The 27,333-nt window shown below is 46.3% G+C and overlaps 1 protein-coding gene across 3 annotated transcripts; it reads left to right on the forward strand.

Annotated features, from left to right (window-relative positions):
• Window positions 1–26,501, forward strand: LOC8024816 (potential E3 ubiquitin-protein ligase ariadne-2). 3 transcript variants are annotated; one of them, XM_029975628.4, is made up of 14 exons: window positions 1–193; window positions 1,828–2,034; window positions 5,398–5,541; window positions 8,593–8,743; window positions 10,840–10,961; window positions 11,034–11,143; window positions 13,327–13,444; window positions 13,973–14,023; window positions 14,152–14,197; window positions 16,161–16,288; window positions 18,574–18,717; window positions 20,433–20,501; window positions 23,817–23,900; window positions 25,089–26,501. In XM_029975628.4, exons 2-14 carry the CDS (start codon window positions 1,828–1,830, stop codon window positions 25,158–25,160), a joined length of 1,446 nt encoding a protein of 481 aa, XP_029831488.2. In that variant the 5' UTR covers window positions 1–193; the 3' UTR covers window positions 25,161–26,501. The 3 variants fall into 3 exon arrangements, with proteins under 3 accessions (XP_029831488.2, XP_029831487.2, XP_040358662.1); XM_029975627.4 differs by having other exon boundaries at window positions 13–193; window positions 16,161–16,327; XM_040502728.2 differs by having other exon boundaries at window positions 25–193; window positions 10,840–11,143.
• Window positions 26,502–27,333: the final 832 nt, after the last annotated feature.

The following is a 27,333-nucleotide window of genomic DNA, read 5'->3' on the forward strand; positions in this document are numbered from 1 at the left end:
CACGACAGTTTCGCACGTCGCGGACACAAGAGATCCCAGAGGGGAGCTGGGGGAGCGTTCGTTTTCAGTTCTGTTGTTTCTGAGCGCTTTATTAGCGAAATGTAAGCCTAACCTCCAGACAGGATGGTACTTTGATCCTCGTTTAACATCGGATCCTTCGTCGACAGGAGCCGCCGAGTTTTTGTAAAGCACCGTAAGTAACCCTTTTCCGACGCACTGACACCCGAAAAGCCAGGACATGGTCGCACAACTTCTCCCAGACCGTAATCCGAGATCGCGCGGACCGCCGCGCTACGATTTGTGCCGTTACTTCGACCACCTGCCCGCATATTTGAACGAGAAAAAAAAAAAAAAAAAACGGAAACAGCAGACAAGTTAATGCCGAAAGGTTGTTGACTAACGTTTACGGCCTTCGTCGATCCGTGTTTTGTTCGTTCGGTTGAGCCCTGTATATGACCCGTGATATGTGAGATTACATTATCGCTCTCGTCAAACTTATCGCTCGTCTAAAATAGATCAGTGGTTTGTAAATAAGGTAGACTATCGAACGTGCAGCGTACTGTTCTCTGGCTCACTTTTCTTTTTTTTTTTTCTCACTAGCTTTGCTATAGCTGTTGCTTGGGGCCTACGGTCGCTGTGTGCGTTGAAAGTCCCGAGAGGTTGTTTTCGTTGGCTGCAGGCTAAAAGTTTGGAAAGGTTCCAAGTTTATCAGCATTCGTTCCAGGTACGGTTGCCCCTCTCCTTTCGTTTGCGATACCCTTTGTGAGAAATTCATTTTTAGGATCGCACGGTAAGGTTCCTTTCGCAAGTTTCCTGGCTTATGCCGAGAACAGTCTGACCTGCTGAATTTCAAACTCAAATACACGGTCGTTGGTTGACTCGTATCTTCGTCCGTCGTTTGCGTGACTCGGCAGATATACTCGAAATACTAAGGCTTTAGCCGTTTGAGCATGCCTTGAGTGAATAGCTTACATATGAGGTCATTTCATCACACTGGCTTCTTCCTCGGAACAGTAGGTCGCGCATTTGTAATGTGTCACTTCAGGAGCCATATGTGTTCAACAACAGTCGTTCGTTGTAACCGGACGTTTTACTGTCGTCTTCACAATGTTGTGTTTCAATCATCACAAGAGAGATGGTGTTGATCTTCCCGGCTCGTATCATGCGGTGATTTTGGTATAATGGAAGAACTGAAGTATGTTGTAGCTTTATGACGTGTCTGAGTATTTTAAGCTTAACTGATCCCACATGGGTAGTCGATGTCAACAGACCCTCTACTGTGAATGCTACTGCAGCACCGGCCTATGGATCCCTAGGTGGCAGGTTCGAATCCCGTCTAAGGTGCCCGCAATCTGACAGAGGCTTATTGCGGAGAAACAACCATGTAACCAAGCTTTTTGTCACACATCATAAAATCCGCAGGCTGTCCAAATTAAACCTCAGTCCTCCCCTGGGGCGTGCCAGACGCCCTTCGTTGGTTTTGCACGTAAAACCCCCAAATTTGACTTCTGTATTGCTATGTTTTATTCATGTTATGCTGTGCCTCTCCACCCACTGCCTTGATTGGGCGAGTTAGTACTATTAAATCAATAGAAATAAAGTAAACCTTGTTTAAAATGCTTTACTGAATGGCAGCCTACGAAGCGCCTAGCTGGGGTGACTGCAGCATACCTGTTATTTTAATGCCTTGTTTCATGGGCGTGATCACAAACGTATTGCCTGTAAACTGTAAATTGGTGCCTGTGGCAGTAAGCAGTCATAGAAGCTTTCATGTTTTTTTTATTTCACACATTCACTGGTTAATCAATCGTTAATTTGTCGTGGCAGATGTCTGAGCCAGGCTCGGACCTGGAGCTGAGCACAGACTCGGATGCAGGCTACGAGGACTACTACAACTACCCAGAGGACGGAGAGATAGACCAGCAAGACCAGCGGAAACTCGACCCGGAGTACTTTGAGTTTGAGTGCCTGACCATCGAAGACGTCGAGCGTCTGCTCAACGAGTCCGTCGAAGTCATCTGTGCCAGCCTGAGTGTAGGTCTCGCCGCTGCTCTTTTGTGTTGTCATTCTGTTTGCACCTGTATACTCATGTCGGCATAAATGTTTTTGTGCTACAATGTCAAGGCTAGCGCAGCTTTCACAGTCCTGCGAGAATCCGTGGCTTCGTCTCGCACCTCTTTTGCACACACTTTCGTGCGAAGGAGATGGCAAGCAATGACACGCATATGCGCAGGTAAAGTTTACAGCTTTGGAGCGGTTTGAAAACTATGCTAGTCTTGATAGTGTACCACAAAGATGTCGCAGATGGTAGGTATCTGTCCGTCAGCCCAGCCACACATTTAAGCTGCCTACCAACAAGAGAAACCCCGAATTGTCGGGGAATTTCAGTCGGCCTTGTAAGTTCTGAGGATTGTTGGGGAATCGGGCTGCAATTCCCTGAAAGTATGCTACGATTTGGGGAAATGCTGCTTTGTTGCACACCTTCTGCGACGCGAGTGTTCAGAAGATCCCAGTCCTGGCTATGAATCCTAAATGCACCCAAAGCCACCTTGGGTGCTTTTAGGGCTGGCTCTTCGTGCGATCAGCCCACAAGGCACCCTATTGGGACGACTGCGGCAAACCCTGTTGTTTTAAGACCTGGTTTGGTTTTTAAAATTGTTCTGTGTGTTCTAAATTGGCGACTGGCTCCAAGCCATCATGGAAGTTTTCTTGTTTCTTTTTTTTATTTTCCCCTCATGTCGGGTCAGCCGGTTCAGAACACTCGTCTCCTAGGCTGAACATTCTTAACTGCACGTTGCCTTCGGCAAATTTTTAACAGTTGTTTTCTAGGGAGTTTTAAATACCTGTGCCTGTCTGTATAGACCTCTGCGAAAAGAGCTCTCTGGCCGCCGCCATTTTGCGAACCGAGCGTCTCCTATCAGCCAGAAATTTCTGCCACCTGCCTGAGCTGTGGAAACCCGGTCAGCGTGACCCCCACCTGTATTGTGCATTCGGAGTTTGTCGGCCTTTCTTTGAAGTTTTTACTTAGTTTGCCTGTTTAGGATGCTTGCCCTTTGTGTGTTATCTTCCCACTGTGAGAACCAGAGAATACCAGGGCTCGTAGCCCGCTTGGCCTTTGAAGGAAACGAACGAAGAGAGCGAACGTCAAGCAACCGGCGACGCGGGCAGTTCGACGTTCTTGGAGGATTATTTACGTTGAGATAATAGGGAGTTTTAGCAGTCCGCGTTCTCCCCTCCGCTAAGCCCTCTGCAACAAAGAAACCGCCACTGCACCTGCGTGCCGATGGCCTTGGCTGTAGAGTTCCGGGTAGCGGAGCGGCTTAGCAGGGGGGGAAGCACGGACTACTAAAACTCCTTGTTCTCCAAAAAGCCTTCCCGGCTTGTGTTCCGGGACTTTGCGAAAAATAGCTGATAGGGTCGGGTCCGGAGTGTGGGGACGGAATAGACACGTGCAAACAACCAGCTTTTTTCTACACGTGCCCCAAAACACGCCGGATTCCATTCGATCGTCGTGAAGTGACTATCGTCGACACTGTATACTGGATATGCTGTGTTATTTGAGACCTTTCTCAAATCCTGTTTGGATAACGCTGCACCATGAGATACATACAATATATGCTGTTCGATTGATGAGACTCTGAATTTCATGTTGTGGGCGGGGAATAACCATGCAGTTCGGATATCCTGTGTGGTCAAATATTTTCTATGGTTAAGACCTTTGTAGATTGACACGGCTGCGTGTATGGTGCCGTAGAAAGATCAACGTAAAATGAAACAAACATTCCAGTTTCATTTGTTCCGTCGCACACGGACTCACCGAAACAGCTTTCATTTCTTTGTTCTTGTTCCCAGAAAGAGTACAATGCATTCTTAGAAACCCCCAAAAATTATATTCACCATAGAACACAAAAGAAAAAATAGAATGTGGCAATTTAGCTTCCACCAGCGACCGGAAGTGTGCCTACACAGTCTGCCACAGCCCACTGACAAGAAACTCCACAGCCCAGCACAGTTGGGCAACACTGACGTACCCTCTCAAAACCAGGGACGCGCGCTGTAAACTGCTTCGTTCGAGACTGCTGCTGGAAAGGTCTATAGGCACTGGATTCAGTTAATTGTTAACTGCAGCTGTGTAACCGTCTTTTTTTTTTGTTTATGTTTTTTCACTGGAAGTCGGGCTGCTCCAGCGTTTCGATGGAACTGCTATGGTTTTATGAGTTCATACTGGTTTTCCTTTTTTTTCTTTTTTTCATAATACCTTTGACAGCTGCAGGTTTCTGAGTTTATTGAGCCTGTAGCTATTTGTCCTGCGAGCTATGATCTGCCTCTTTGTAACAAGCCTTTTTTGCAGCAGTAATTCTCTTAGGAATTCTAAAGTAGGTTGGGTAACACACACCTCACGTTTTCTATGTTTATTTTTTTCTCCTTCAAATTCCCCCTTCCAATCATTTCCTCCCTTCAGGGCAGAGCACCCCTGACACCTCCTTTCTGACCTGCAATCTGGAAGGAGAGAAAGGAAGTTTTTTTCCTTCTGCAAAGCTGCAGGCAATTGAGCCATGCGCAAGGGCTCTCCATTGGGAACCCAATACCATTGCCTCTGTGCAATAGCATAGCCAGGAATTTCTTTTGTTTTTGTGGGGGTAGGGGCTGAGGTGGTTGGGATGTCCATGACTTGGGATGCAGAGAAGGGGGGAGGGGGTGGGTGGAAAGATGCATGTGTATATTATAGGGCCAGATGGGGTTTGGAGGGGGGGGCTGAAGCCCTATAAATCTCCTTCCTGGCTATGCCACTGCCTCTATGTCCATTCTAGTTCAACTTATTGCCCGAACTTCGTACAAAAGGATGCTCTTTCCCCCATTTTGACTTGATGCAAAGAGGGAAAAAGAAACATTTCCAGCCATCCTGAAATGTTTTGCAGAGATCTTTAGTCTTCATTCTCTTCTTGGCCACCCTTCCAAGTCTGAAAGGGCAGGGGGGTGGAGCTAAGGCTGAGTTTAAGTGAATGTGATTGTAGCTCTTCAAATCGAGCAGGGACCAATCACACTTACCCTTTCTCCTTATCTTTACCTCTTCTAACCAATCAAAATAGTCAAAGCTTGATTCTCTGCACTCTGGTTGTAGTCATGTGAATGCAGCCTAAGGGGATCTACTGTGCTAGAGTTTGTATGTTGGCCCACACCATCCTAAAATGAGTGTATTATTCTCGTTCGGAAATCAAAGGTTCTGCGTCCAGGCACCTTGACAAAACCGCCAGTAAGGTAGCAGAGGGAGCCCGTAAACTGGGACATGAAACTTAGGTTGCACTTGCCATTTGAAGGCGATCTAAATGTTGCTTTGTTGGTATTGAACTCGTGGCCCTGTCTAACGTCTTCTTCGCTGCCTTCTTTTTTTTTTAGGTGATGCCCTCCCTCGCCAAAGTCTTGCTACACACGCACAACTGGAATGCGCAAGAGATGATCCAGAAGTACAAGCAGAACGCAGCACAAGCACTCGCCGATGCCCGGATCAAGCCACTTCGACCACCGGCGATAGATATGCAGGTCAGTGACCCTGCAATCGGACACGGCCAGATTTTATGCTATACTTCGTTGCCCTCAAACTGCAAGCATAGTAGAAGCTACAAGGTCGATCTCCGTGCTTGCGGTGTCCATGCTGAGCATGCAGGCTCTTGCAATACAAGCATTGTTCGTGGCAACATGCTCGTGCTTGTAGCTTTGGCTTTGCTTTCACGCAAGGTGAAACGAATTGTAGAGATCCTGCAGTGAAGGAGTGCACCAGAGTTTTCATCGTGTTTAGTTTGAACTGTGAGCACCTGGATAGAATCCGTGCAAAGTTGGTTGTTTGCTACCTAAATTGTTTCTTCTCTATTAGTCTTTTTGTATGGGATGCCCGAGTTCGCTTGCTCAAAGCAATACGCCTTTTCAGTGAGAATCCCTCACGTTGGTACTTCTGAGTTCTCTCCTGTCTCTTTCTCCAAACTTCTATACTTTGTCTCATCCTATGATGAACTAAAGGCCAAAGCCACAAGCCGCCAGGCCCAATCACGTTCCATGGTGTACTATGACACGCTTAACATTGATTAGGGGTGGACGAATATTGCTCGAATTCAAAAGCACCGCATCATTCCTATAGCTTCGACGCTGCAAAGAGCCTATATGTCGTGGCTTTCTTTTCAATGTAAAATTGTTGAGTCACTAAGTGCTCTTCGATTCGGACCACTATCCACCCGTCTTCTCATCACTGATCGGAGGCATCGAAGCGAAATACCGCACAATTTCTTAGTGGCTTGTGATTGGATCCGGCGGTCCATAGCTTTCACCTTTAGTCCATCGTAGGGTAAGACGAAGTATAGTTTAAATTTGACAATGAAAACACCATCCCATATTGGGGCTGCTTGAATCGTCGATGGCTACATTTTGCCTCAATTCACCTTATTCTCTACTGTAGGGGTTCTCAAACTGGGTTCCGAGGAACTCTGAAAATCTCACAGGTTCCTTGAGTTCCCAAATGTGCTTGACTGTTTCTTGCCCCAAGTAAATAGGTTTTCCGGTCCAAGTTCTATTTTACCAGATGAGCCACCCTATGATGCATAAGTGAGCCAAACACATTATTGTATGTACATAATAATGTATGCAGATTATTCTTTACAAGGTCAGCTTCCGCGGTGCTCTATTCCATCAATGACAAGGCTGGGAGGGCCTCCTCGGCTGCCATTTAAAGGGACGCTGACACCCCCCCCCAAAACTTTTTTTTATTTTTTGTAGCTGTAGTTTTGGCTATGGTGTCAGAAGACTACCCGATCAATATTTTGCTACTGTGTTGCATATACTTTTAATAGTCGTGTGCGAATGGTGGTTTTTGAGTTCGAAGCGAATAATGGTTTTGGCCGAATAATTTCGATTCAAATATCGAATAGTTTTTTCCTGCCTTTCACTACCATTGCATAATGCTTAGACAAAAACCCTGCTAAACTTGTGAAGGTTGTTCCATTTGTTCATCTAAAAGCTAAGTTTAATCTATCTAGATTTATGAACTGTAACCTCAGAAGGTCTGATGTCTTGGGATGGCAAGTAAACGACGGATTGGACATAAAATGAATCCTATAAAAATGGCCAACTATACCCAATTGAGTGAATTTACAAATCTTGCTATACGAAATATTCTTCCTTTAATCGAGAGTCAAAAAGGAATGAATCATGCATGATGAATGCAGGTTGTAAAAGCACCTCTGCCTAACAATGCTCTTGCATAAGTCAGTTTAATTTGTAACTTTTACTACAGTGTAAATATATACATCCACAAAGTTTTCATTTATTTTCAAATACAGCCGGCACGCGTGCACCATCCCGCTTTGAATGTATGCTTTCCTTCCAGGCACGCAGTTGCGATATTCATATTTTTCCTAGTGTTTATCGCAGCGGGTTACCCCGTTGAGTGCGCTTCTTACCAAGCACCTATTTAATGCAGAGAAGCAACCCGTGGAGCTCGTTTTCGCGGGTATTGCTTCTCTGCAGTGCACCGGTGCTAGGTAAGGAGCACACTCAATGGGGCTAAACCACTGCAATCAACACTTTGAAAAACGCGAATAGTGCAGTTCTTCTTGAAGCGAATATCAAATAGTGTATTACTCGAAACTACTATTCGAAATTTTGAATATTCGCACAACCCTAATTTTTAATAAAGTCAAAAACGCAACTGCTCGAAACCGAAACTGGACTGGGGAGGAAGAATATAGAGTAAAAAGATACCAAAATTCACGTGGCTGTGCAACTTTTTTTGTTTTTTTCACTCAATGTGTTTGCAGCTCTTTAGAAGCCTCAAAAAATGGGTATCACATTTTTTGTCCATTTCTAGTATTTAGTGTGTGCCTTCAATGGACCCACGACTATGATTATCTTTGGTGGTTGTGTCTAAGCCATAGAAAATGGCACGTGACCACGAAGAGGAGAGTGAGCGCTACTCAAGCCAGCCAGTTCTTTTGATCGGTGGTTTTCGGGCTGAAAGAAAACAAATTTCAAGCCGCAGATTGTGTTCAGCGTAGTTGGGCTCTCATATGTCATGTACAAAATAAAAACCGTGGCAAGCATAAATACCCTGTCAGTATCCCTTTAAGGTAAATAGGAAGTTGCTCAAGAGTTAAAAGTTTGAGAACTGCTGCTCCACTCTATGGGCGGTGTGACCTTGATCTCAGGGGGGGGTTTCTGAACACTCAAATGAATCGGCCATCCATTTTAGCAGCGTAGCTGTGAGAATGTTTGTAAATCTCTTAGTTCATTGCTTCATGATGTGTGGCATAGTCGAGCTCTGGAGTCCCCCAAGTGAGCAGTTACGTGGCACTGGTCCAACCGCCATGTTACAGCAGACACAAATTTCCACATTTCATGGCAGGTTAACCAATGGCTTACTGAAGCCACTCAGACTTTGAACCGTGTCTTCTCTGACATTCCTCGTGCCTCGTATAAGGGTACGAGCGAATATACCAATAGTGCTGCCACCTTAACGGTCTCACACATTCGAAACTGGCCAGCTGCAACCACCACGGGGCTCGTCGGACGCACTGCGACTCGCTCTCTCCCTGCTGACATTTGCAGACGATCCGCAACAGTCCGTCTGTCCAGTGCCCCATCTGCCTCCAGAATTCTCCTGGGGACCGCTTTAGGGGTCTGGCCTGCGGTCACTACTTCTGCCCTGACTGCTGGGCCATGCACTTCGAGATACAGATCCTCCAGGGCATATCCACCGGTAAAACCCCTAGTCACTGAGCCTCCTAGAGTTGCCCCCCTAGAGTCAGGGTAAGACCTAGAGTCACTGAATAAGCTATGCTTAGAGTATCTACACCCCAGGCTTTTTTTGTGGGTGCAGCCATCTTGTTGCCAAGCAGAAAACAGTCGCCTGTGGCGATGATTACGATTAGAAAATGCAACTTACTGAACTATACCGTGAGGCTCCGAAAGAATGCCCACCCATAATGGAGAGATAAATGGTAAAAAACTTGGGGTTGGCAATCGTTGGGGATGCCACAGCGAAACTTTATCGAAAATATAATGATAAACTCTCTGGCACTGGCTACAAACCACCTCTCGTGGGAATTGATACCGCAGGTCGCAGACACTGCAAATTTGCGTTTCACACTGCGATAAACATGCGGGAATTTGCTACGAACTCCTGTGTCACGGGAAAAGATACTGCAGGTCGCGGTTGCGGCAGATTCGCGTTTCATGGTGCGAAGGACCCACGGAAACCCACCGAGAACTCACATCTCACGGGAATGAATAGTGCAAATCACAGACGCAGCAGACTCTAGTTTTAGGGTGCAATGAACACGTGGGAACCCGCTACAAACTTGCCTGTCACAGGAACCATTATCGTGCGTGCAGATTGCGGACACCAATGTGGGAATTTGCTAAAAAAAACAATTACCGCGGATTTTGAACGCAGCAGACCCATATTTCCCGATGCAATATGCATGCGGGACCAACTCGAGTAAAATCAAGATCGCGGACAAAGATGCGGGAGTCCGCTACAAACTTTATGTCACGGGGCAGATACCGCAGATTGCAGACGCAGCAGATTCGCATTTCACGGTGCAACATACACGCGGGAACAACTCGCGTGTTATGGGAGACGATATCGCACGTGCAGATCCCGGACAAAAACATGGGAACCCACTATGAACTCGCTCATCAGACGTACCGGTGCAGCAAATTGCGCATTTGATGGAATTCCCGCCAGACAGTGCCTGATATCCGACAGGAATCGGAGGGGGGACGGGTGCGGGCAATGTTTTGGAATTATTATGTTACAGATATTTTGCCAGAAAAATGGGATGAGCGATTTCCCAGGGGCGGGCATTCTCTCGAAATTTTACGCTAGGTATTGCGTGGGGAAGCTCTGGCCATGTCATTTTGCTCTGTCGCGGACTGTTTTAAACATTTCCAGTAGGATAAGCCAGATTTCTTTGCGATTTCGGATGAAGCTTCGGGCAACTGGCAACAATGGTTTTAAGCTACGGGATGCCTCAAGTGCTACTCAGAAGCATAGCTCATTTAGTGGCCAATCAGACGCTACTAAAGTGCCTGGAAAGCGTCGCCGACCGGTGCATTTAGTGTCCCGTCCCACCAAAGCGGTCCTCAAGTGGGGACAAATGATGTCTCAGAAGCCGGACTGTCTTGTTGTACGGCGTCACGATTCCGGCGGTTGGCGCTGGAAGCAACTTGGGCAACGATTGCACGAAGTGATGCGTTTGGACAGCGGCGGCAGGGCCGTGACGTGTCTTCCCGCCGAATTTAGCGGGGAGACTGAATTGGTGCGAAGGTCACTGTACGTCAATTGTTCAGCTAAATCCAGTGGGGAACCTAAATTTGTCTGTGCGTCCCATGACATCGGGTCACGTGACATCAATTTTCCCACCACATTTAGTGGGGAAACTGAATTCCTGCGTAGGTCATGCGACATCAATTTTTCCGCTAAATTTAGTGGGGAAACTGAATTGGTGCCTGGGTAAGCGTGCAACGTGCCACTAACAGCTGCTGTTGTAAGAGTATGAGGAAATGCAGACCTCGCTGTCGTCGTGGCGTCCCAACTACTGCCGAAGTTTCATCAGACTGTCAACTCGAGGAACGACTTGAGGCAGAACAGGCGTCGGCTACACTGCTAGCGTGATGCGTCACTCCTTGCCTTCGCGGCGAAAAGGCAGGCTGTGGTATTCTGCCTCTTGCTTTACCGAAAAAGCTAAGGGTAACTGGACGTCGGTTAGTTGGGAGCCTTCTTTTGATGTAGTTAGGGTTGCCTTCGAGTCAAGTGTTTTGTGACATGTCGTCTCTTCTGCCCCTTTCCAGCAATAGAATGCATGGGCCAGTACTGCAATATCCTGGTTCCGGAGGACTTCGTCCTCAGCATGCTGAACAAATCGTCGCTGAGGGAGAAGTACCAGCAGTTTATGTTCTCGGACTACGTTCGGGTATATCAAGCTTGCCTTCAATCTTGCCTTACCCAACAAAACGGAACTGTAACGCAACTTTCTCTTGTCCAGAGCCATCCAGAGCTGCGGTTTTGTCCCGGCCTCAACTGCAACATTATTATCCAAGCCAAAGAGCAGAAGAGCAAGAGGGTCATCTGCAAGCACTGCAAGACTACCTTTTGGTTAGGAACTACTTCCGAATTACTTTACAGAGTCGTCTAGAGAAGAGAAATTGTGCGAGAATCATTTTTTTCCTGTGCCCTGCTTTTATGGAATATTTGCGAGAGAAGGAACAATGTGTTGCGTGCTGCGGAGAGTTCAGACAACAGCTGAGTGTATTGCTAGCACTTGAGACAAAAATTCCACGTAACTTAACGGGCAACACTACCAGAGCTTTTTGTTATATAACTTGATTCAATTCAAATGAAATTTTCATGGCTTATCTGCCGTTACAATCTGACTACAAATATGTACCTGGTTTTGGTGTAACCTAATAAGTTTTGCTAATATTTAAAATTTTACTTGCAAAGATTATGGAAAGGATTATGACAAATTGAACTACTGGAATTAGAAAATCACCTGATGCCATATTTCATATATTTATACCCTTTATTGCATATCTCAAACATACCCCTGCCAGAGAAATAAAAAATTATGAAGGTTGGATATGTGCAAGTGGAAATATGGCTTTCATAAAACAGTAAAGTGTGTAAATTGTGTAAATAGTTCACTCAAATATAAAATAACAAAAAACATCCACAGACCCATTTTACTTTGTTTCCAAGGCAATATTTCAAGATAAGACGGACTTATTTAACAAAAATCCTTCAGGACAAGATGATGTGCACCTGCCAATCTTCAGAAAACACAATTTCAAAAATATGTTTTCTTTATATATCTTTGACTCTGAGTCAAATGCATGCTGCCAATAACAGATAGCATTTCTTCAATAAAAATGTTTAGGAAATCGCTTACTATAATCACTGATGGGACAAGAGTCGGGAGCACCTCTTTCAGATGCGCAGTCTCTGGCCCTCGTTCATTGCTTTCTTTCGTTTATTCTGTCTGCAACTATAATCAAATAGTAATTTCAAGGGTTCACCCGCTGACACTCGAGACAGTGTTTATGTAAAGTTTTCAATCCATACAAATCCCAAACACATTCCCTGGCCGTGTTCAGCTTTACAAATAAAGAAATGGTAGAAAACGTTGAATTTTCTCAACCTTTCATTTTGAGTAGACATCAGTATTATCTGAAAAATAAGGATCGCATAATTTAAAAGCTATGGCGAAACTGGAAACAGGTTTTGCTTTCATTGTTTTGCAATTGTAGGCCAAGTTCCAGACTCAACCCAAGGACACCAGTGCATACCTGCCAACTCTCCCGAATTTTCTGGGAGCCTCCCGAATTTCGATCACATTTCCCGATTGTACGGGCGCGACCTCAGATCTCTCGCAAAAAATGTCTGCCATAATTTTTTTTTTTTATGACGCCTTATTGCTATAATTATCACGCGTGTGTCATTGCGAGTTACTCGAGAGTAGGTTTAGGTTACTCCGGCGGGTTACCACGTGACAACTTGGAGCAGTAGCGTAAAACGAGGGTAGATTTTCAAACACCAAGGTACGAAACCTCTACTCCTGAATTAGAGCGCATTTTGGAACACGGCTTATATGACCACGGTTGCGCTAGGCTTCAGTTGGCTTTGTCAGGTCGTCGAGTGAGGTGCGGAACGCCAAACTACTTTTCGTGTTTCCCTGAGTTTAGTTGGAACCACTGATCTCTTGGAACGATCGATGACACTCTCAAAAGCCACGAAGTACTTGCAAGTATTTCTAAGATCATACGCGACTGAGTTTCCGGGCGTTGTCGTTTCGCAGAAAGCTGACAAGTATGAATTCTGTACCATGTGCGCCCGTGATGTGTGAGCGTTTCGCACGGCGGCAAGCTTGACATCAAGGTACAGATCGCTTCACGAAAGCATCAGAACCATGCTCGTGCCGTAGAAGGGCAGGGCACCACCGGCAGTTTACTCCAAAACAACTGCAAAGACAGTGTGATTCGTGCAGAGTGCCTCTTCACGGCAGTCTCCCGAATTTTTGTGTTGCAAGGTTGGCAGGTATGCCAGTGATGCCGCCGGAATAGAAGTACATTTGTGCATCTGGTAATCAGTGTCTGCGTCATAAATGCTAATCTCTTTGCTATTTTCACAATTGGGGAGGGAGGAGACCAGAATAGTTTGTGTTTCGTGCCATTTATTTATTGTGATGTGCGCACATGAAACTGAATATACTTAGCGGGTTACAGACTGATTTGCAGCAAGCTCTAAAAGTGCTCTTCTTTTCCTTCTGTTCTTGTTGGCAGCTTCCGGTGCGGTACAGACTACCATGCTCCGGCGGACTGCGAGACTATCAAGAAATGGATCACCAAGTGTGCCGACGACTCAGAGACTGCCAACTATATCTCCGCTCATACGAAAGATGTGAGCTCACCCTCTTTCATAGTCTTTCCCAGATTTGGAATATGGGGAAGAAGTCCCCAGGTTGGGGGTCTCTAATCTGGGGGGGTGGGGAAGAACAGTCCCCAGATTGGGCTATTGGTAGTGATCTGGGGGGGCATCTCCAGGTTTAGGAAATGTGTGGTGTTTCTGGGGGGCAACAAACAGGGGAAAATGAGGAATTGTCGATGAAATGCCTAAGAATTGGGGCAATACACTGTCAAAGCAGGGGAGATTTCTGATTAGACGTTACACATGCTTTGAGTCACTTTCCTCGGGAGATTTAACTATGGCCTTTGGTGTACTGGTTCTAATTTTGAGCACATTATTGCACAAGTGGGAGCTCCAAAAACTGAAGCATCTCATCCTCTAAAGTTTGGCACTCCACAAAATATTGTTATACATGCTTTTTTTTTTTTTTTTCCTGTTTGTTTTAAAGTTTTTGTGTTGGAAGCTTTTCCCTTTTGTATTTTTAGATCGTAGATTGTTCATTCTGGTGGTTTGGTTTTGCAGTGCCCCAAGTGCCACATTTGTATAGAAAAGAACGGAGGGTGCAATCACATGGTGAGTTTCCTGAAAATCTGGAGAAGCATGAAATTTCACTCTGGTGCAGAGCTTTTAATAGTCTGCATACGAGTGATGAGTATGCTGTCAAAATGCACGCTCATCTATTGATTCTTTGTTTGTTGCAGCAATGCTACAGCTGTAAATATGACTTCTGCTGGATGTGCCTGGGAGGTAGGTTTGTGACGCGTTTCAAGCATTCGGAATTTCTTTTTCGTTGAATTTGTGCCATATTGTGTTTTATCCCCATGAAACAAAATTTGTCTTGCTAAACCTCCTTTTTTTCTTTTTGTGCCTGTACCTCTGTTTTGTTTGTCTTAAAATGCATTTTCCTTTAAAAAAAATTAATGAATGCAACATTTTTTCGCCAGATGCGATTTAATTGAAGCTGTGGGTGCAGCGTAGTGGCCACCCTCCTCTCCGCATTTTTTTCTTGCACCTTTTGTCAGTGCACAGACGAGGCAGAGGTACAGAGGGGAGGTATGGGGTGGGCATACCTCTCCTCCGTATTCGTTCCTGCCAATGGGAGGCTTACTAGATCACCTCTATTTTGACGTCACTGACATTCGCACAGTCATCTTAAGATATCTTGCATCAACCTCCAGACAGGGATGATTTTTTGAGCCAGCGTGCTCGATCTGGACAAGCTCACTCCAGACTCAAAACAAGTGTCGCGGCGTAAATATTGCATTACCCCTTTGACGGTCATCGCCGTACATGTTTGTCTATGAGTACACATTTGAAAGGCCCGTCTAAACGTGTAACTGCTTGCACCGCGGAGGTGTTGCCATTTGGTCTGTTTTTGCGAATCAAAAACATTATAATCGCACAGTGTTTCACTTTGGTGGGCTATTTATACTTTTTAAAGTAAATGCTCGACGCACATGATAATGCTCGCTTCGCTTGACGGCCTCTCTGGCGGTAGTGCCAACGGGAGCACAGGCTTTTTCGATTCAGGATTCTAACATTTTACAGAATTAAATTCAGCGGACGAGAGCTCGTCGTCAGACGGAGAAGCTCTGTAAAGTACCTCCGGTTACGAATCTGAAACCGCCGGAATGGCACGGAAGCAGGCATGCCACAGTGAAATCGAATGGGTGGTGGCAACTTTTTGCCCTCAGTATTTTCATTTGATGACTTTAAAGGGATACTACAACGAAATTTTGGCGCTCATTTTTTGGTCTCTATGTGTTCAAAAGAGCAGTATCACATGGAACATACCAATATCTTGTTAAAAAAGTCACGAAAAGGAATTTTAAAACGAATTAAACGATTAGCAAAGAGCACCTGGTGGATGTCGCTAACGCCTCGTTTGTAATGCTCGTCTAGGAACCTTGACAGCTAGTGACGGAGGTTGTCTCGTCTCCGGCCACGACGAGAGAAGGGGGGAACGAGGAACTCCCCTCTTCCCGAGAATGCCTTTTGTGTGTCTCAGAAGTCGCTATTGTCCCCCTAGAAGATTATAGAAGATTAGCCCGTCACTCAAAATTCGTACAAAAGCAGCCGCTTCGGTGGCTGGAACGACTAGGCCATCCTCTCGACGTCAGCCTCGCCGTAGCTTTGCTCGTCTTGAGACGACCTACGTCACGATTGCGTTGGATGTCACGTGGTCTCCGCTGGGCCTTCTCCGAGCGCTTGCCAGAGTGGGCCGTTAATAACAAAAAATACAGCCACCAGGAACAAAATACAAACGTGCGATTGTCATTTACGGATATTGTGGATCATATCCAACCTATTTTTGAACACGACGGGAATATTTCAAATTTCGTTGAAGTATCCCTTTAAACCTGAACAGCCTGCAAACACTGTATGTGCTCCCACCAGTTAATAAGAAAAAAAAAAAAATTGCACATTGACTCTTTCTTTGTACTGCTCCTTTGAAAAGAAAACTCAAACACTAAAACACATCTTTTGGAAATGAAAAAACAAACAAAAAAACGTCAAGGGGTACTTTATTTTAATTTGTTTGCTGAAAGTGCGTTTTGTGACATACTTGGCTCATCCAAGCTGTCATAACTATGTTGTTGTTTTTGTTTTTTGTTTTTTTTGGGGGGGAGGGGAGGGGAGGGGGAGTGTCCAAGCTTCTGTTGAAAGCCATAAAACCTCATTTTTTGTTTGGCTTTTCTTTTTTGTCTAGATTGGAAGACCCACGGTAGTGAATACTACGAGTGCAGCCGATACAAGGAGAACCCCAACATTGCCAACGAGTCTGCCCACGCCCAGGCGAGGGAAGCGCTGAAAAAGTACCTCTTCTACTTTGAGCGAGTGAGCTTACTGAAAAAGTACCTCTTCTACTTTGAGCGAGAGAGCTTACGCCTGCTGTCGTGGGCATTTGCAAACAACTTTCTCGGTTTCGTGCCTTTGTGAAAGTCCAGTGATGTGATTGCTGCGCCAATTGCGCCAAACTGCGCCAAGGGGCTAACTCTGCTACATCCTGCTACATTTCGCCAAAATATGGCTAATCTGCGCCAAGCCTGCGCCAAAAAAACAATTTTGGTCGCCTTTCAAAAACGAAACTAAGCTGAGAACTGTAATTGAGCATACGTGAGCTAGGTGGCACAAGACGCCGCCCGACACAAAGTACCCTGCATCAATCGTCTATTCGGTCTTGCATGGTTTTTTCCGCCGTTCGCGTTTCGCGCTCTCGTCGTCTCGGGTCTTTTTTTTTTCTTTTTTTCTTTTTTTTAATTTTTTAGCAATAGACGCGGGCATGTGCGAACGCTCCGACGTTAGTTAGTGTGCCGGGTTCCAGACATGCCGTCATGCTGCGAAACAAAACCACGTTTTTGCGCGGCGAGAGTTACTTCGTGAGCTGAAGCGCTCGCGCGACCGCAGTCGCCGTGGTCGCGCGATGTTGTGTGTTGCCGTCCCCACGTCGCTGCAGATGTGGCGCTTTCTAAACTGAAACGCATCGACATTCCTGCTCTTGTTTAAATCATACGTCGCTATAAAAACCCCTCTTTAACTCAATGACTGCTTGGCGAAGTTTTGATTATCTAGGTTCCTCTCGGTGGACTTTCTTTCGAGAGGGACCCCGGTACGTGGAAAATCTGCCGCGAAAGAAAGTTGATGACGAGAAGTGAGCAAAAGCAAAGAAGGCAATGGTCTGCACGCTGAACCCGCACACCGCGCTTGTTTGTCTCGAGTTCAGTCGTTGCGCAAAGCGCTCCAAGAACTTTTTGACCCTGATTCGCAGTGTCTTGCATCGATACGCTCAGGGTCTTTTTTTCTGTGTGTTTAGCCTGTACCTCGCCTGCCGGCCTGGCAAGCACGTGCCGCTGGTCTGTTTATTGTCGTGTGCTGGACAGTTACATTTTGCATACTATTTTGGGAACCAGTTGGCGACGGAGCGGAGTGGCATGGTTTCGGTTTCGGTCGAACTGCCGTTGTCTCCGCTCACGCGACGAAGCACGTGTAACTGCAAACCTGCCGAAGTTGCCCTCACGTGCATGTGAATATGATTGCACGAGAGGCACCAGCCGGGACGCTTGCAATTCATTGTTTTACGTTTGCTTACATTTTATAAAAATCTGCCACGTCGGGAACCAGTAAAAGATAAGTTTTTTGTTGTTTTTTTTTAATTGCTCGGCAACGCCTACAGCGGCAAAAACACAGGCAGCGAATTCCACCCCAACACGTCACACGCATCAGAACACAACACAAAGTGTCCTTCGTTTGTCCAGCACTTACAACAACTATTTATTTTTCTAACAATATCTCCTCCAAAAGTCACTTTTTCTGCTCCGAAACACTGTTTTGGCTGCTCCAAAAGCCACTTTTGCTGCTCCAAAACACTGTCTTGGCTGCTCCAAAGGTCACATTTGCTGCTCCAAAACACTGTTTTGGCTGCTCCAAAAGGTGCTCCAAAATGGCTTAGGCCAATCACATCACTGAAGTCATGTGCTGTGGTGTCCGAGGCCTGCCTGCGTCCAACGTTTGCTTTCCCCATCTTTTTTTTTTTGCAAATTCTCGAAAATGAAACTGCAATTTCTCGGGCTTTGCAGTTCTGATTTCTGCTCTTATTTTGTTGTGTTCGGTCAAGTATTTTTAAATTATTTCCTTCGTTCTGAAATTATTCCCAAATATATTTTAACTATGCATTACTCTGAAGGGACAGTTTGTCTTGTCATTCCAGCAATATAATGTCCTTGCTTCCCATATTATTAGGATACTGTATTTTTTTCTGGGTCTTTTGAAGAAAACAAAAAGACTCAGTACGTCAGTTTAAACCCTACAGGCTCCATCGAAAAGCCATGGTTTACCTGGGTACGATCCCACACATTATGTCAGGTCTGTCGGAGTAACATTCTGAACACTTGCTTTGCTACCTGCACATTTTTGAGGCCTACACACTCCACAACATTGGCAGTTTGCAAACATCATTTTTGAGGCTTGGGTAGCGAGGTTAATTATCACCACTCCCTTTTCGTTCCGAATGCCGTAGCTGCCGGTTACTGGTTCCCTTAGCGAATGCGGGGACCGTGAAGCTTGGACGTATGTTACGAGGGCGTCCCAAGTTCCATGTGCTTCCATGTTCCATGTTCCCCCAGTGGGAGAACCACGCCAAGAGCCTGCGACTGGAGGAGATGACGCTGCGCAAGATCAAGAACCGCATCAACGAGAAGGTGATGGCCAACCAAGGGACATGGATCGATTGGCAGTACCTGCTTGACGCGGTGGCCCTCTTGGCCAAGGTGGGTGCTTGGGCCTCTTGCGGCCGGACAAAAAGACAATCGGGTTTTTACATGGTCTCTTCCGTGATCTCTTACGACGGGAGCAGAGCCGTATATGTAGAGAGTTTGGCCATTCGTTGGGAAGTATAGGAGACAAATGAAGCGGCGCCATTGGCCGAAAGCGGGCTGGGCGTGTTCCAGGGCGTCTTCAGAAATTCGAATGTGACCAACCAAAAGCCGGAAAAAATACCCTGGCGGTGGTCGCGAGAAACAAACCTGATAACTGCATTGGAGTAACTCTTGATGGCTGAAAATATGGTACACGTGACGTTTCAATCACACTCATCTAAAATGATGGTGGAACAGTGCGACTAGCAAAAAGATCGACATAATCCTTACGCCGAGCGCCGGGAATCTGCCGTCAGAGCGGTCACACTCTGTCCGTGCAAAACAGAGTTGAGCGGCGCATTCGTTTCTTACATCTTTCTGCATGATCATGATGAAGCAACACGTAGAACCTATTTTCAACCACAAAGAGTTACTACACTTCACTCTTACGCACTTATTAAAACCATATACGAACATAGACCTTCGATGCCTTCGATGATCGATCGGCTCAGAACTGTTTCTTGCTACCACCGCTAGGGGATTCTTTTCGGCTTCTGGTTGGTCAAGAGAGCATGCCAAGCCCTCTTTCCGAGTCTACCGCACACCCTGGCTCTGCCCGCGCCTCCCATTGACCAAACTCTCTACATATACGGCTCTGGACGGGAGAACACGCTGGCACCATCTATAAGGTGGCCCTGGAACTACATTTCACCGAGCGAAGGTTTTGTGGCATTTGCGAAATAAAACAAATCTATGTATTATTTATAAAAAAATAATTGATTGTAACACTGTCCAAAGTTTTCCAAGCAAAAAAAAAAAAAAAAAAAACTTATGCGTGAAAACATTAAGAGAATGTACAGAAATGCCGAGTGTTCCGCAGCTACCCGACAGATGGCGCCAGTGTGCTCTCCCGTCGCTAAGAGGATTTAAGGCACACGGTTGTAAGCAGTCGCATCTGTGATGTGAACCATCTTTAACATGCGAGTTCAACTCAAAACAAAACTGCTTGTTTCTGCCAGCTCGGTCATCATAAGACCCTCTTTTTTTCGCCTTTTTCTTTATCCTATTTAGCTCCATTGTGCTTTCTAGGTCACCCCGCACCATTCTATACTCTATTTCACAAGCTGGGTTTAGTGCTAGCAGACGTACAAGCGTGAACGTGTTGCTTGCAAAATGCTTTCCCTGTGCAAGAGCTTGTGCAAACCACGTATTCCGCAGAGCGCCGCTCTTACAGCTGTGCCTTTGCTAGTGCTGAAGACATCTTGTGAGAGGGAGTGTATGTAACTCTATTCTCATCTTTTGACTAGAAAAATAAATATGGAGCACGAAAAGAAAAGGTTTAGACTGAGAAGTACAAACGACATTGTCTTGTCCTTTTTCTTTTTTTTGTGCGCTGTACATATATTTTTTCTAGTCACGAACTAACTCGCCTGCTGTGCCACTTTAGAGCTTTCTTTGGTTGATGTGCGGGTGATTGACTTGCAGAGCAACTTGTTTGTACACTTGCAGATGAGATGCACTTTTGTGTTTTCTGTACGAGATTTTGTTATTGTTACTAATTTTGTTTAGCCTCCTGAGGTTTGCTTTGTTTACCAGAGACCTAAGTCTGGTTTTGTGCGTTGTTGCAGTGCCGCTATAGCCTCCAGTACACATATCCCTATGCCTACTTCATGGACCCTGGTCCCAGGAAAGAGCTGGTGAGTCTGACATCAAGGCTTTTGCATGTGCCGGCCTCTTTCTGCGGTAGTTGGCACGTCGCACCATTACTTGCTTTGGCACAAATAAACATGCATTCTGAGCTTCCTGCAAATCTGGTATGGAGTCCGAGGGTTTCTTGAAAACCATTTTCCAAGCACAAGAGGGTTCTGGAACACAGTGTAATGCCCTCGAATGGTAGCCATATAACCGTGTATAATAATCTGAGCTTAAAATCTTTGATGAAGCATAAACTCTTTGATGAAGTGCATCAAAACTATTAGTCAGTGTTCGCTTGTCTTGGCTGTGTCCAACTTAATACCGTGTAAACTGGAATATAGATCGAATTTTTTTTTTTTTTAAATGGACCTGAAAAAAGTTGTCTTTCGTCTTATATAACGGTTATTCGCGGGAAAACAAAAATAATCTCGTTACACTAGGTGGCTGAAGTTGCCATTTTGTTTTTCTTTGCAATCACCTAGTACTCGTCCACTTGTCACGATGGTCACGATTCACTTTCACTTGTGCTCCTCGGTTTGTTACATCTACCGTTGCTGCTTCTGGAGTGATAATGAGCGGAAGTAGAAGACAGTTTATGGTAGCCTTTAAGAAGGCAATCACCTATGCAGAGATCCACAGGAATCTTGCAGCACAGCGAGGGTTTTGTGTACCGGAGAAAAGTATGCACTACCGGCGAAGCCGGAGACAAAAACTGGCGGCGTGCAGCAAGACGAAGAAAACTTCATTTTGTGGAACGACTGCAGTGTACCTCGAATTAGAAACAAAGGTGGCAAATTTTATTCGGTATCTGTGCGCCAGATCGTTCGTTACCTGTGACGTCGGAGCGCATCCGTACAAAAGCTGTCGAGGTCGCTTGTTCCTCCAGGCTCTCGAGGGCACAATTGAAAGGGACAGCATCGTCCTTTTGAACTGCGTTAGTGAACTCGTCGTCGGACAAAGGTTCTGAAGAATCTGAGTAGTAATCTCGCGCACTTCCTGTTTTATTGTGTAAAAAGCAATTAAATAGATGTGCAGTGTTTTCTCGTCCTTCCGTATACTTGGCCGATTTCGTTACCTAGGTAATGTTGCATTTTCTTGCCATAAACACCTTTTCTCGCTTTTTGCAACTTGTAAATTAGGGGGTCGACCTATATTCCAGTCTATATGGTAATTTAAAACTACTACAGTAATCCGTTGTTATAACCAAATTGGTTTTTTCGAATTTCCTCTTTTAATGAAGTTCTATGTGGTCCCGACCGAAATGCGCACATTTTTAACCGTAATATTCTAAGTGTATCGGCGACCGACCACACTTATTACGAAAGCCGCGGTGCCAAAAACACTCAAGCCTACATGGAGGTGCACAAAGACCCCTGCATTCCCTCCCCCTTCTCCACCGAGGCAAACAGCAAACTGGGAAAACAGCTAACAAGAAAACAGAGTAAACGGGTGACGGAGGGCAGAGCGTGCAGAGCTTCGCTTCCGATGCCGATGTGCCGACTTGGAGATGCAGGCAGGGAGTGGCAGGAGTGGGGTCCATATTCCGATTCTACTTACGGCGCCGACGGCCGGCACTGCCCAACTCTGTCAGAAGCAGGTCAAGGGAGCGTTGGAGCCCGGAGGAGATCATCCCTTCGGGAGCCTTCGACGCGCGCGCCTGTGGTGTATGCACGCACACGTGCGTCGTATGGGAAGTTAGGACTGTTTACCGAAAGTCGCTTGGAGCTGCGAGGTTGAGAAAAGTGGTATGCCTTAGTCTGAAATCGCCAAAGAATTCAATGTGCTGGCATCAGCTGTTCGACACTGTCCACCGTTTTGCAGAACAAGCAAAGCATATTAAATGGGTTCGAGAAGTTTCTCATGAATGAATAAATGATCGCCAACTGCTTTGCACACGTCGGTTTATCTTTTGCGAGCATACTTGTCGAGCCGACGCGCGATTCCCGTAGCTGCAATGATCTCTACAGGAGTGTGTGGAAACATGTCGGCAAAGCCGCCAAGGAAAACTTTGATTCATTCGCGCTTGTCGATGCGGATGTTCCCATCGTTGTTCCTGCCACAGATGCTGCGATCGTAGACCTTGCGTGCGGCCAGGGTAAACAAGAAGCGACGTCTATCATTTTTGGGTCCTCGGGAAAGTATTGGCGTGCTTTTGAAAGCCCCGTAGTCCAATATAGCGTTATTGGGCAGGAGATTGAACTATAGGAAGCGCTCTGACCGGTTTGTTTACCCCTCGGTGTTTACTTAACATAAGGCCTGTGCTCGTGCCCACAGGCCTTATGGGCATGTCCATGTCATCTTCTACAATAGAGCACGGGGCACAGTTTAATGTAAAAAATACTAATAATCGACGAAGCAACGTTAAGTGCCGGATCTATCCTCGGAGAATGTGTGCTTGACCCACTTCGGCTTGTGCTAACCTGGAACCGTGCATGCTGCATTGTTCATGCAGGCTGGAGTGGAAACAAAAGAGCCCCTCCTCCCCCTCACCGGAGAACAGGGAACTCCAGCCGAACGCCGACGCCGCGTTCGGTTATGTCGACCGAGCGCGGAGTCATTGCATTTGTTGTCCCCATCCGTGTAGTTCTAAAGTTAACCGCTTGGGGCATCACGGTCGCTCCTCCTCCCCAATAATGGAGGCATCGGCGGTTCATGAGCACATAAATGAATAAATAGCAATTCGAAGAAGGAAACCAGCAAAAAAGAAGGCAAAGCCTGCTCTTGGACTCAAGAATGCTATAGTCGCAGACGGGACGAGGACGGCTCGCCATTTTTTGGAGGCGCCCGACCTCCAACACGCATTCGTTGCCCTTGTCATGCTTTAGCTGCGTGTGCATGCTCGTGTTGGAAGCTGGACAACTGAATGAAAGTGACTGTAGGGTGGCCAAGTAGCAGTTCATATGGAGTCAGTGGCCTGCAATTTCCAAGATTAATTACTCTGCACCTGTAGTCACGTTCCTGTAAGCGTCCACTCATTATCGTAACAATGGGTGTCAGTGCCGAGAGGCACACAATTTCGTTTGTCAGGCGTTCGGAAACTACTGCTAGGAAAACCATTCTGGCAAGTTCTAATTTGCCAAAATTGTTTCCTCTTTCCTTTTTTTAAATTCAGGATTAGTAATATTTTAAAAAAGTGCTAAAAATAAAGTTTACCATAGAATATTGAAGAGGGGGATACCATTCTTTACTTTTCCAAACTTCGAAAATTAATTTTTTTTTTTATATATAAATTCATTTTGTTTTGGGGCAACACGTCAGCTGCTTGTCAGCGCTGCTTTACGCCACCAATCTTCGCCGCTTTTCTTTCTTTTGTGCAGTTTGAGTACCAGCAGGCAACGCTGGAAGCGGAGATTGAGAATCTCTCCTGGAAGGTGGAGCGGGCGGAGACGACGGACCGGGGGGTGAGTCTACCTGTCATTCCTTTTTTTTTTTTCTTTTCTCGAGGCCCATTCACGCAGTGCCATATGACCGTGTTACGTTGTGAAGCGAGCACAAGTCATCTACACATCCGTGCTTTGTATACTGTGTGCCAGGGTACTCCTTGCATTGGTTGCCACGTTTCCTACAAAGCGTGGATGCACTAAAAGGCCCGTGGTCGTAAGCCGAAGTAAGTCCTCAGTCAAGCGGTACTGTGGAAATGGGCCTTCGAGGGGTCGTGCAACAATCTTGGCACTTTGCACTAATACCGCCTAGAATTAATCCCCAACACTTGTAACCTATGAAATGTGCGTTAGTTTAGCGGTAGTCTCAGAAAAAATTGAAGCAAAAAGGGCGGCCTTCACCCTCTCAAGTCGCAGCGAGGCCAAGCGGCCACGTGATCTGGAGCTGATTATACGCTGTCAATGTTTATCACAGCCATGCGACGGGGTTGGCAAAGCACAGGACACGCTTCGAGTTGCAGACATTGTTAGGGTTCGGCCATTGTCGTCGTTGCAGTGATTGGACACGAGCCACTACCCGAGTGCTTGTCGAGCTATTGATTATCGCGAGCCAAAATCAAGGGCCCACGCAATCCTTCGGTTCAGTCTACGAGCCGCATTAAAATACCGTCACTCGGTGGACTGTCCCAACACTGCGACCTCTGAGCTACGACGTTGAGTTTCGCGAAGGAGAGATTGAAATGAAACACTCGCTTTTATCCTCGGAATTACCTCGCAACAAAGAAGTTCTTTGGTCAGTGGCATGGTGTGCGAGTTTGCTTGGGTCCCACTAGTGCCAGTAAGGTCGTGTAGAGCGAAATACGTTCCAGCTAAATACCGTTGCACCGCCCCTTCAGTCAATCGAACCGACAAATCTTCGTGTCACTATGTCCCTTGGGTGCAGTGGCTGCTACGGCTATTCCTTTGCTACAAATGAGCGAGTCTTTGTGTAACATTTGCACTTACTGTAAAGGCGGGTTCACTGATTTCCGTTTAAATGTGTGCCATTTTCATTCAGCCACCACTTCAGATGTACGAAACGTGTGCATTCCTCTAAGTCCTACTGCCTCGGGTCGAAGGCCGAAAAGGCACTGTTCCCGTACACTCCTACGTTGTTCTTACTGAGACATGGCTTGACCACGTTCTTGTTTGTTCTTTTGCACCCCACAGGACCTCGAAAACCAGATGGACATTGCGGAAAAACGCCGTTCCATCCTTCTCAAGGACTTTTTGGTCGTCTAGCAGGGGCATTTCTAGTCTTTATTAACGAAAAGAGAAGGGGAAAAAAAGCAATCCCACTAGTTACCGCACTAGGTTGCTCGCGCTACGGGGGGGCCGACAAGGGCCGCGAAAATCGCGAGGCTCGTTGGTCGAGTTGAGGTTTGGTACGACAGCCGCATAAATCTATCTCTCTTCAAGGTCGGCTCTGAAAGTGATTGCAGAGAGAGGGTAATCTTAATTTCATTGCGCGTCGGGTTCGTCGTACAAGAGCGTTCCCAGTCCCAAGTGTCAAGTACAAGTCTGAAGAAGTGACGACAGCAGCCGCCACAGCAAAGTAGCCGACGCTCCGAACGGCGTAGGTTCACCATGCCGATCGTTGGCCAACTTTAAACGCGGATGCGAGTGAAAGGTATCAAAGACGATTCGACCGCGCTCACGCGGCCGCATCTTTTGTCGGACTTGCTTGTGTTTGTCGCCCAACAGTTGGTCCGGTGGAGCTGTTCTCGGCGTCGACCATTTCGCGCTACGTTGTCGAGGCTGACGCAGCTTCCGCACTACTCCAACTCTGCGAAGGCAGGTTGCACAAGCATATGGCAATGAAAAGCGAGACTATGGCGCCTGGAGCGTGTATCCAGCTGACGTGTGTACCGCGTCCTAAAAAGTAGCGATTTCCGCCAGACGACGTCACAAGCGTCGTGTTGTTGCGGGCTGCGATGTCAGCGGCGTCACAGTGGCGTCTCATGGGGCAGATGCCTGTTTTGTTACAGGACGCTCTTCAGCTCGACAGTTTCTGAAAATTTAAGCAGCCAAGGTCGCTACGTGCGACAACATAACACGACCGCTTCCGCAACATTGTTTGTTGCTACTTTGAGACCGCTTTCGGTGTGTGGGCTGCTAAGCACACCGGACGAAGACGCGTTTCGGACACCTTAGCAAGACGAAGCCGTGTGGTCTCGTGGCTGCAGCACTGCAGAAGCTATGCCAGCTTCGACAAAGTAGCGGAAGGTAGTCTACGCCGAGTATACTGCGGGTGATGCGAGCCACCGATGCGAATTTTGGGCGTTGGCGTGTAGCACCGCTTGGAATTTTCACGAGACGGGTGCACAGTCTTTTTGTATTCTAGAACTGATTGCGGAGGTGTGATTGTCTGCCACGCTGTCGTTTTTTTCCCATGTTGAAGTGTTGCGAATTGAGGAAGAAAATCTAAACGGACGTGTCAAAAATGTTGCGGGGTGGGGCAAGGGCGTTTTCTCCTCACGACGAAATAATGAAAGAAAAAATGTCTGGAGATCTCGTATCGTGTTTTTGTACAGTTCTGCGTACTAGGTGATTACACTGAAATAAAGTGGCTCTTGTACAGAACTATACGTCCTTTTAAGTGTGAATCTATTGCATCACGACACTGACAAGGCGTTTTTGCTTGCTGGGATTTCAACTGACACGATGTATGAGGGCCCAATTGTCTAGAAAACGGTATTTCTCGCCCAACATCTTGTTTTTTCGTGAACGCCGTCAATCGAAAATTAGATGGTGAAGTCTGTTCTACTCGTTTATGGATTTTCATAGTTGTGTAAACCGTCCAAGGCCCATAGTATTCAAAAAGTTCAAGACACGAATTCCATTAAATATAATTTTTGTGACCACTGAACAGGCCCATAGCTAGGAAAGGGTCTAAAGCCTGCCTCCCCCCCCCCCCCCCCTAAAAAAAAAAAAAAGGGAGGAGAGGTGTTTTGGTTGTTTTTTGTTTTGTTTTTTTCAGCCTGGCTTTGCAGGTGTCAAGGGGAACGCTCATGTTCTTCATTATTACACATGGCACCATCCTGAATATTTCATTTTGGCACAAGGCTTCGACCCCCCCCCCCCCCCCCCCCCCAAAAAAAAAAAAAACCATCCTGGTTATGGACCTGCCACTAAAATGCCAAAAACAAAGATTACAAGAATGGTATGATTCCCATACTTTACAATGTCGCACTGCCCCATGCTGGCTTCAATTCGTTTGCTCTTTCTCTTCGGCAAATATGAGGAATAACCTTAAAACAGTATTCAACGTATTTTTTTTTTTCAGTGTTTTTACCACAAGCACTTCAAGTGAAAAAAATACCCCAGAACCTCTGTCAAAGATGTTTAGATTTAAAAGCGTACTCGCATGCAATGCCACTGAGCAAAAAGCTTTCAAACAGTAGGTCTGTTCGAT

The sequence above is a fragment of the Ixodes scapularis genome, unplaced genomic scaffold (genome assembly GCF_016920785.2).
Source record: "Ixodes scapularis isolate PalLabHiFi unplaced genomic scaffold, ASM1692078v2 PGA_scaffold8__174_contigs__length_109621045, whole genome shotgun sequence".
Taxonomy (NCBI): Eukaryota; Metazoa; Arthropoda; class Arachnida; order Ixodida; family Ixodidae; genus Ixodes; species Ixodes scapularis.

What these genes read in the sequence shown, in the direction of transcription:
- LOC8024816 (XM_040502728.2), top strand. Translation starts at nt 1,828, where the DNA reads ATGTCTGAGCCAGGCTCGGACCTGGAGCTGAGCACAGACTCGGATGCA. An exon ending in TCATCTGTGCCAGCCTGAGT is followed by an intron (nt 2,035 to 5,397) that starts GTAGGTCTCGCC and finishes TTTTTTTTTTAG; the next exon opens with GTGATGCCCTCCCTCGCCAA. An exon ending in CACTGCAAGACTACCTTTTG is followed by an intron (nt 11,144 to 13,326) that starts GTTAGGAACTAC and finishes TCTTGTTGGCAG; the next exon opens with CTTCCGGTGCGGTACAGACT.